Source organism: Silene latifolia, chromosome Y (genome assembly GCF_048544455.1).
Source record: "Silene latifolia isolate original U9 population chromosome Y, ASM4854445v1, whole genome shotgun sequence".
Taxonomy (NCBI): Eukaryota; Viridiplantae; Streptophyta; class Magnoliopsida; order Caryophyllales; family Caryophyllaceae; genus Silene; species Silene latifolia.
The window spans coordinates 46,471,183-46,481,901 of NC_133538.1; the positions used below are offsets into that span (position 1 = coordinate 46,471,183).

The window sequence follows — 10,719 nt, forward strand, 5'->3', positions numbered from 1 at the left end:
AAGTTAAGAGTTCAAGAAACTGAAAAAAGCTGAAAAGGAACACATCTTGGCTGGCATTTGGCTGGTAAAAACTGGTCACTGGAAATAACTCATACCCATTTTGGAAACACTCCCAAATTAGAAATATTCCAATGCATAATATAGTCAAGGACCACAACACCATCCACATAAACATGTCCTAGGTAACCTGCATACCCCCACACACAAGTCCCTTTGATAAAAGTCAGATTTCACCCACCTACCTATACTTACAGCTGCAGACTTACCCTTAAAGTATGAGGACCCTACTTGGTAGATAATTTGAATGAAAATTATCTGAGATGAAATTTACCATACTGCCCTTGCAGTAAAAAAAAAAGTCACATTCATCACCTTACAGGCTTACAGTAAATAAAAAAGTACTGTTTGGTGTTTAACATCTTAAAACCATTAATTAACTGTGCTTGCTAACCCATAATAAGAGTATCAAGTACTTCACATTACAAGCGTGGAAAGCACACTGGCAAAAGAGGAATTAGCAAAAACCGAGTTTCAAATCCAAAATAGGTTAAACCGAACTTAAAAAAAAGTCGAGTTGCTGCTAGGAGAAAGACTCAAGGATTAAATCAGCAGTAAAACATGACATTCTTCACATTGTCCTTGATCTTGGGCAGCATTGCGATATGTGCCTGGCTACTCTGAGTCATATCCAGTGCACTTGACGATCCACTTTCTGACATTGTCATCCCTTCCACGTAGTAACGAGCTCTGAATGCTGCCAGATGAGCATAGTATGCCGGAGGAACTGGAGGTTGGTGCAGATTGTTAGCAAAGAAAAGGCCTAATTTACAGAGAGATGCTATGAAAGGTTGCTAGGATCCAAGTGATTCTACGAGGAAAAGGAACTTACCAACTGAGACTGATCGAGTGCAGCAGGCATAACTGAAGATTACAACAAGAAGAATAGCAAAACAGAGAGCATCAGTACTCGTTCCAATGTCGATTTGTAAATTGGACAAAGGTAGTAGTGAACATGGCAGAAAGCAGACACTTACGTATAGCATAGACTGTTGGTGAGGAGCTGAAGCAGATCTGCTGTAAACTTGTTCTCATCAAGCAGCACATGGTAGTGTGTCGGCCTACTCGTTCCCTACATAATAAAATGACAGAAGATGAAAGGCATATGGATAGGTTTAATTTTGGAACTGAAAACACAAAGCGGACAGCAGAAACATACCTGAATACCAGCATGACTGCACAGGTAGAAGTCAAACGCAGACGGATGGCAGATTTTCGTGTCAATTACAGTACCTGAGGCATACAATTACACGTTATTTTTAAAAAAAAAAAAATTATAAAATTAGAGAAATTAAGATGTTAAGGACACAAACCCGGAATGATGTTCCCACTCTTGTCAGTTAGATTGTTGTCAACAGGGAAAAGACGAGTATGATGCCTTTTCTGCACCACCACGAATGTGACCGGAGGCAGGTAGCCATTCTCCAAAGTAGCACAAGCCTATGGTATGACAATGGCAAATCATTTTCGCCCATAAGCTTGACAAGTGCTCTTAAAATATAGATGAAACATAGGTTCATTACAAGAAAAAGTAAAGAGTACCTTTCTTATAGCATCCATTTCATGAAGCAGAACATGTGCAAACTGGCCTTCACTCACTCCATCTCTGCACATTAATATGAGATTAAATCATTGAACAAATTTTAAAAAATAGAATAAATAACGGTAGAATACTTTGGAGAACAAATTGTACCTGTAGAATATGATCCTTTTAGGCTTCTGCCCTGTTAACCTGTAGAAAGAAATCAAAAGTTCCCTGTACGAAAAACAAATTAGAACCCAACAAAAGCAAAGATCTTGAATAGGCAAATGTGAAGTGAGCATTAGATTCAGTTACCTGATCATCCCAGAAGGCTTCCCATCAACTTCTTTGTAAAGGTCCTGTATTATCTCTTCCCTGTGACTCTGAGCTGAGACGATCCCCTTGTATTTGGTAACATCTGGCCAGTCCATGGAAGCAACAACCTGCAACAAACAATCCAAGCTCATGAACTAGAACACTCCCTCCATTTTTATTTGAACTGTCTCCGTTTGACATTCACGGTCAGCGAATATTAATGTTGACAATGATACATGTGAAAGTATCAAATCAAAATTGACATTGGCAGACTCACAAAGTCAAATATTTAGGAAATAAAATTGAATGGAGCCAATGAAGGTATTAAAACAGTATATAAAAATATTAATCATACTGCTGCAATTGAAGCACTGCAATCTTCTCCAGGAGAGGCATGTGTAACATCAGCTCCAAAAATTATTGTTGAGCAGTCCGTCAAGCGTGGAATTTTCCTTGAGATAGCATCAAGCAAAACAGAGTTGCTTCCTCCAGCCTATACATGTTATTGGATTGCTTTAGTTGCCATTGAACATTTTGGAAAAAGACAATCAATGAGTGCATGATTACCTTCACATTGATTTTCAAAGCCACATTTTCAAGGTATTGCTTTTGTCCTCTCATGACATGGTTAGGCTTACAGCACTGGGAGACAATACCAAGCTCAGTTTCACAAATCTTTTTTATAGTTCCTGAATTTTCAAAACAATCCTAGAATTTAGCAGGCTACAAAGAAGGCAGGAGAAAATCCCGCAAGGAAAAAATAACTAAGTTCAAATTGAACAACATAATTAATCAGCATAATACTTGATAGCTACATTTACAACTCAAAACTCACACGGCTACGGACATAACACAAAGAGACTTGACATTTCAACAGACAGCCTTGAAACAACTATAATTTGATCAGCTAAACAGAACAATTGAATACATAACTAATGGCAAAGAGAGGCACATACCATAAGTTCCAGTATAATCTGGCAGTATAATAATGAGTAACTGCAACTGATTCTTAGCCTGCCTGTCTATATCAGGTAGGACTCTCTCAAGCTGATTAACATGAGCTATGATTGGAGGAATAAAGGGGTTCCTTTTGAATGCCTAGCAACGTCAAATAAAAAAATCGATCAGCAAATTTGGACTGGTAGGGCAGTAGACCAGCACAATTTCAGCTAAAAGAAGAAAAAAAAAACAGCAGAACGTACCATTCCCTTGCTAGAACACATAGAAATTAAATCCATACAAAACAGCTGCATGATTTCGGCATTCACACTAGTAGACAGGTTTAAGCATGTCCATCTATCAACAGTAGCACCATTGTACATTTTCTACATATGCCAAAAGAGCAGTGAGAATAAGTCTCAACAAACTGATTAAAAACAGATGACAGACTCCCTATATTACAGCTGCCATCTCAAAATATCCATGGTACCGCTTGATAAACAAAAGTTGAATGGAAAAAACTGAAGTAGGATGAAGAGTTTACCTTATCAATCATATTCCACTGTCCCACAGCCGGTGCAACTTGTCGCTCCTTTCCACTTTCATGGTACTTAAGCTTTACAACAGAAACATTTCATCAGTAAAGTAAACATTTGAAAACATGACTGGGTGAAAAATAAAAAATACGGAGTATTCACGTAACATACCATTGGTGGAGGCAAGATTCGGGCATCAACGGATGTGCACATTTCAGAAATTTGCATCCCAAACTCTTGATTAACCATTTCATTTCCTCCAAACTTATTATCTTTAACCATCTTCAAAAACAAAACAGCCAAAATATTAAATGACGACCTAAAACAGCTCAAAGTGACATTACTGCGAATAAAATTAAAAGACAAAAAGACAATGTTTTACCGTGATGATATTATGCTCCCGGTCACCCGGTCTTTGGCATGTCGCTTTCAGAAGTGCTGTCACTTGATCCGTATTCAACTTTTTTGGGTACTTTTGCCCATTCACAATCATGCAAAGCTACAAGTACACAAATCATGATCAAATTAAATAGTATACTACAACATACAATTGCTAAATTTTTAGTCAAGTACTCTTCCAAGAAGATTACGCAGCAGACCTCCATGGGGATGTATGTAGGCTTTTTGGACGATCCCACTTGAATACATGGCAAAGCAGGGAATTTCAGCTGAATTTTGTACTTTTCTCGGAAATATTGAGCAACAGACAATTGGCTCTCTTCATTACCGAGAGAAAACCTGGCAACAAAGCAAACATATACAATGTCAGTTGTCTTTCCGATGCATTAGACTACGTAGCTAAACAAACATACATAATTTGATTCGCTGGTTCGTTCGATATCCCGATCACTTTATAGCACTTCCTGTAGCCCATGTGTTTTGTTTCCACAGTTATGCCTCTTAAAGCCTTCTTCACCTGAGAAGGAAAAAAGTAGCTCTATTAGACTTCTAGCTTCAATGTAACTAGATAAATAGCCACCATATATACCAAAGCTAAATATTAATTACCTTCAAACGAGCAGCATCATTAAGTGGCCTGGAAAGATCTCTTAACTTCACATTCTCCATCACGAATGAGGTAACACATAATGGTTTGAAGAAAGGCCGAGCAGATGAATCTACAACAAAATATAGTTGCAAAACACATCAGAATATTTTAAATTTGCATTCCCTTGAGAAAATGTTTTGCAAATCAGAAGCCGGTAAGTGTTTACCAAGAGATTAACATACCAATGTATAGAGATAGTCCCATCTGAGTAGGCCGGATACTTTGATAGTATCCCCTCCAGAACTCAATACCATCTGCCAGATTCCCTTTGCCCAAATCCTCAGAAAAGAAAGATCTTCCAATTATAACATACCTGTTTGCCAAGAAACACAAATTCAGTAAAAAAAGAATACAACAAAAACGAAAGAACACAAGTACAATTAATTTTGATTACTCTTTCAAACTCTTCGCAGCTCGCAAGACAACATCAAGAACTTGTATGGCATCTTGTGGTGTTTCAGTGTTTCTCCCGGAGAGAAATTCCTTCAAATGGTGGACATCAACTCTTGAAGCCAACTTTACAGAAACCTCAAATTTCCTCGATTCACTGCCAAACAAACAAAACCAGTCAGTTTATGTTTATTCAGTTGCAGCCATTAGCGACTGAATGTGTCACACAAACCTGTTTGAACCTCCTTTACGTTCCCTGGGCAGCTCAACAACAAATTCTTTAGAAGTGAAAGGCAAAGGGCCAGCAGTGTAGAGACTCTTCATGCCATCATACGCTGGTATGCGCTTCCCCAAATACTGAGGATTTTGTTCTAGCAGTTTTGACATTATCTCTCTGCACAAGTTCTTTGAAGATATTTCCGGAGATATAGATACCTGTTCAGGTACACAATAATATGAGTACAGAAGTTAAATGTAAACCATTATCAGATAATGTTAACACAAACTAATGCTCCAAGTAAAACGTAAACAGAACTTGGAAAAGAAGAATAGATTAACTTTCCAACCAGAAGTAATGAAAAACACCACAAAGCATGATCATATCAGACAATCAGTTAAAACCCACAATGTACAAATTTAAAATGTCGGAACACTATCAAGTACAACAATTTCTGAATCCTGAAATTTAGTTAAGTCAATTCTTTAGATGGAAAATAAGTGTTATGCATTTTGGCATGAAAGTAAAAATCCAACAAATGAAGATGGCAAGGCAAACATTTTAAGGAGATAGCATTGAAAACCTTTATCCAACCAATCCTCCTTCAACTCTAATGGCAAAAAACATTGTCGAAGTTTTATGACTATTGTCGTAGGTCAAGGGTTCAAGGATTGACAGAGACAAGAAGAAACATTTATCCATCGCATGTGACAACTGATTCGACTAAAGTATTTCTGCTCTAAACTACATTAAAGGCAATAAAATCATGAACTACCTAATGACCAGAAAGTTGAACCTTATTTTGAAGAATACATCATCACATTTATCACGATTCACGACTGAAGGTGTAAACTTAACAGTAAAAATGAGTACATACATGGGTATTAAATACAGTACATATCAAAGTAAAAGTAAGGGGAAATTTAACCGTTGATCAAGGTATCATGAATTTACCACTTCACTATGACAGATTTACTTTTAGATTTTAATGCCATTCTCGTGAATACCGCAGTAAATCTAAAAAAACATGCCATTAAAATATTTAGAAACACCATTAAATGCTTAAAACCAATATTATTACAATTAATTACCCAAAACGTCAATAAATTTTCAACCCACAAAAAAAAATACAGACACTAAAAACATCATTAGATATGAAAAAGACGAGTTAGTCTTAGCATACGATAGATCTCACAACAACTTTAACACAAGAAAAAAAAACAACGGTAAATATATTTCCCACTTTTTCAGATAAAAAACAATAAACAGAATAAAAGATTAAGAGTTTTTTTGTCAAAAACTACCTTATATTTAGGTGTATTTGTAAAAATACTACCTTATATTACTTTTTTGTTTTCAACTACCTTTGTTTTCTTTATTTTTGGTCAATAACTACCTACGCTAAGAATGTAAACATATTTGGTCTATTTTTCGACTTTAACATATTTCACATGACCCGATTCGATTTTGGGAAGTCATAAAGTACTTATGCTAAACTTTAGTAGATGTTTGTAGTTATTATTGAAATGTGAAATTCATTAATTTTGCTTATCTGAAGTTAAATTTTTGATTTGGACGCAGTTGATCTTTGTTGTTTGATGTTAAGAAAGTTGTTAATGTCACTAAATCGACCAAATCTCACCATATTTTCAACGCAGGTAGTTTTTGACCAGAAAATGAAAAAACAAAGGTAGTCTAAAATAAGAAAAATAATACTCCCTCCCATTCATAATAAACCTCTCATTTCATTTTGGCACAAAAATTAAGGAAACACACTAGCTCACCATATAATTAAATTTGGACCACACAAAAACACTACCCCACCCTACAATTAAATTTGGACCACACAAACACTTACCAAAAAAGGAAATATGGAGGTTATTGTGAATAACCGAAAAAAGAAATGGGGAGGTTTATTATGAATAGGAGGGAGTATAAGATAGTTTTTTACAAATACCCCTAAATATAAGGTAGTTTTTGACAAAAAAAACCAAAGATGAAAGCAAAAATACAAATCCATAGAAATTTTCCCAAAATAATATCAACTACAAAGATAGTGTAAGAAAACATCCATTAGGTTATGAAAACAAAAACAAAAGAGAAAAAAACAAAAAACCATAGAAAAAATAAGAATGAAAAAAAATCATACTAAAAAGAGTTTAAGTAAGGAAACTGAATTGTTTACATACATCGTAATGATGGAAGTCACGATCAGAAAGTTGAACCAGAAAATGATTAGCCCTAACAACACACTTCATCCCTATCCGACCGAACCCGGGTCTCGGCGGCGGTTTAGTTACTGAAGACAATGCCGGAGTCGACACGGCTAACTTCTGTTGAAGCTCCTTCTCCAACGGCTGATTTTCCGCCTCCGCCCATACTGCTGGTGTGAGTACTCCAACTGATGGTCCTCGGTACCCTCCGCCACCGCGTCCTCCCCCACGACCACCGTCACCACCGCGTTCTCCATCTCGTCCGAACGGTCCACGTCGACTGCCACGGCCTCCGTTGTAACCTCCGCGTCTTCCACCGTCACCACCACCACGTCCGCCGCGAAACGACATTTGTACCTACAACAACATAAACAAAACCAAACGGAAAATTTGTTAGAAAAACAACATACATAAATACAACATCGAAAGTCGAAACCAAAGAATATTTTACGAAGATTACTACAGTAGGGTTATATTGTTGTGTTTTTACTTACTAAATTATGAGATGAACAAGTATGGTAAATTGTAGTGAATTTTTTGGTGTTTTGAAGGGAAGATGAGAGGAAACTGCAGAGGTTAAAAAGAGAGAGAGGAGTAGTGGGGGAGGTAAAGAGACGTGTGAATGATGGGAGAAGTGGGAGAGGTTTTGCTTATAAATGGGGAAGTTGAGGAACGAGGATTTACCCCTTTTTTTGAATTTACTATTTTACCCTTCGTTTCAATAGGGTAAAATATCACGGTTTGAAATGGATAACAAGTGTTTTTCTTACAAGAATGGTAGTTGTGGGGGTAATTAACTGCCTTATCTTACATTATTACCCCTCCTTCCCACTTTTTACCTTCTCGTCTGCCCTTTTTTTTTGGGATGTGCTAAATCCCGCACAACATTTTACTTAATCCCGCACATTTTCTCCCCTTATCCCGAATGTACCCCTCACATTTTTTTCACCCCTAATGAAAAAGTAAACACCCAAAAAAAACTTCATCGCCCCTTCGTCCCCTCCCAACCTCAGGCGACGACAAACCGAAGAGTTCGCCGCCGAACAGGCTACCACCGTAAGTATAGACTGATAATTCAGTTTTCCATTTTGTTGAACATTTAATTAGCCAATTTAATTAGCAAATCGGAAATAGGAATTCTTTCGTAGTTGCGTAAATTTTTTTACTGTCAATTTAACACAATTACTCTTTTAATTATGTGAATTCTTTCTTATTGGTGCGTAAAAGTGATTCAAAAGCACAATTACTCATTGCTTGCCGTCAACATGCATGATATGGAGATGGAAACATCGAACATCGTCATTGCAGAACTAGTGATGGTACCGTTTTTTTCTTGTTTTCTGATATTCCAAACCCTAATTGTAAAAAAAACGAAGACGGTATTAATAAAATTATTGATTAAACAGAGAAATTACGAGTGGTAAATTGCGAATTACGATTCATAATTGTCGAGTTAATGAATTGGTTAGGCTTGTAAGAGAGAAGGGAGATAACTTTTTTTAGGTCTTTTTGTGAGGAAGGGTAGTTATGGAATATTAGGGTAAAGTGGGTGGGATTCAGTAAAAGAGTGTGCAGGATTTAGCAATTGCGTTTTTTTTCTTACCCTTTTATTGATTTATTGATTTGTACAGGAAATACGGAGTATAATTTTATATTGTACTCCGTATTTCATATAGAGCAACTCGTATCTTGATTATTTAGTTGATCACAGCTTTACTTATGTTTTGAATTATTTACTAGTTTTATACCTGTGCAACATTGCACGGGTCGTAATTAATAATCGGCGCTATTATTGAATATAGGAGCATATAAATGTGCATAATTATCCTTGATTTTTGTTTATTATCATTGTAAAACAAATAACAACTGAAATATATTCAAGTAAAATATAAAGAATATGTGTATGAGATGAATTTTGTAAGAAGGTCCCGACTCACAATATGAGACCGTCTCACCTAATGACGGAGCTAGGATTTAAACTCAGGGGGTCAGAAAATTCCGGTGGGAGTGAATGGTAAGGGTATAAGCGGAACTCAAAAAAATTGAAATTTTTTAACTAAAAACTTTTAAATTTTCACACTCTAGCTAGCACTTCCTGGCTCTACCACTGGTCTCTTCGAATACCTACTATAATTAATACAGTCCGTCTCATTGAATACGGATAGTGGCTGTCTCACAAAATGCAAGTGAGACGGCAAGTGGGGTATCTATTTCCCTCCACTTGCAGTATCCATTTACATTTTGTGAGAGAAATACTATCCATCTTTAACTTGTGACGGATAATGTCCGTTTTTTTATGAGAATTTGTGTTAAGTAATTAATAAGCCAAATTATAGACAATAATGAGATGTTAATTATTCTTGTGAGACCTAGTTGCATGGGATGTCGGATAACCAAGTAGTTCATGAACTTTAGTTTGTTTTCCATGTTAATTAACATGGCCCGAATATAGCTGGCCCAACTTGTTGTCCAACCTGCCTGCTAAAGGTCGTCGACAATTTTAATGAACTTCCAAAACTACCCCTCCCTCACACTCCCCCTTATATTTTTTCCGTCTTGTTTTGTTTTCGTAAAAAATAATTAATAATTACTAATAAACCCCGTTCGGGGATAGTTCGTTTTATTTTAATTTTTTAATTTATTGAAACTTATTTTAATTAGCGATTATCGATCCACGCACCTAAAACTAATTTAAGACGGCAAACTAATAATTTTTTTAAAAAAAAAAATTGTTGAAAAGGGGCCTGGATGAAGAAATTTTTCGTCCAGACCATGGTCCAGACAAAAATATTTTTCGTCCAGACCCAGGTCCAGACGGAAAATATTTTCGTCTGCATTCCAGTCCGTCCAGATTTAAAAATATTTTCGTCCGGGAAAAAAAAATTTTAAAAAAAAAATTTTTTAAAAAAAAAAAAAAAAAAATTCCGGACGAAAATATTTTTCGTCCTGGACTGGTCCGACGAAAATATTTTCTGCCTGGACTGGTCCAGACGAAAAATATTTTTGTCTGACCATGGTCCGACGAAAATTTTCTTTGTCCGGACCTTGGTCCGATTTAAAATGTTTTTCGTCCCGAAATTTCTTTCTTTTTTTTTTTGAAAAAAAAAATCATTTTCTGACTTAGATTAATTTTTGGTGCGGTAATCGATAATCGCTAAGTTCTCGTTCATGTTGTTAATTACAAATCCCGCTTTTTTTTTTTTTTTTCAAAAACCGTCTTTTTTTTTTGTTTGAAAGATTTTAGTGAGACGTTAGTGAGACGGAAATTGACTTGTATTTTAGTGAGACGAAAATTGCATTTTAGTGAGACGGAAATGGAGTTATGTTATGGAGGGCAAACTTGGAAATTTACATTAATTGTCGACGATAATTAGTAAATTGTCGACGACGTATAGCAGGACCCTTAACAAAACCATGACATATGATAGAATGATTCTCTAAAGTCTAACCCTAGACTTACATTTCATTATCTCATATCTCTA

At 36.1% G+C, this 10,719-nt stretch overlaps 1 protein-coding gene across 1 annotated transcript; it reads right to left on the reverse strand.

Annotated features, from left to right (window-relative positions):
- Window positions 1-329: 329 nt before the first annotated feature.
- LOC141633142 (protein argonaute 5-like) lies at window positions 330-8,041 on the reverse strand. The gene is made up of 23 exons (XM_074445611.1): window positions 7,732-8,041; window positions 7,214-7,594; window positions 5,040-5,242; window positions 4,812-4,964; window positions 4,600-4,730; window positions 4,378-4,487; window positions 4,182-4,285; window positions 3,969-4,107; window positions 3,752-3,868; window positions 3,541-3,651; window positions 3,378-3,449; window positions 3,097-3,219; window positions 2,851-2,992; window positions 2,462-2,583; window positions 2,250-2,387; window positions 1,895-2,022; window positions 1,751-1,813; window positions 1,600-1,663; window positions 1,371-1,497; window positions 1,217-1,290; window positions 1,035-1,129; window positions 890-921; window positions 330-784 (listed from the first exon to the last, which is right to left on the reverse strand). The coding sequence occupies exons 2-23, from the start codon at window positions 7,586-7,588 to the stop codon at window positions 606-608; spliced, it is 2,802 nt and encodes a 933-aa protein (XP_074301712.1). The 5' UTR covers window positions 7,589-7,594; window positions 7,732-8,041; the 3' UTR covers window positions 330-605.
- Between the last annotated feature and the right edge of the window lie 2,678 nt (window positions 8,042-10,719).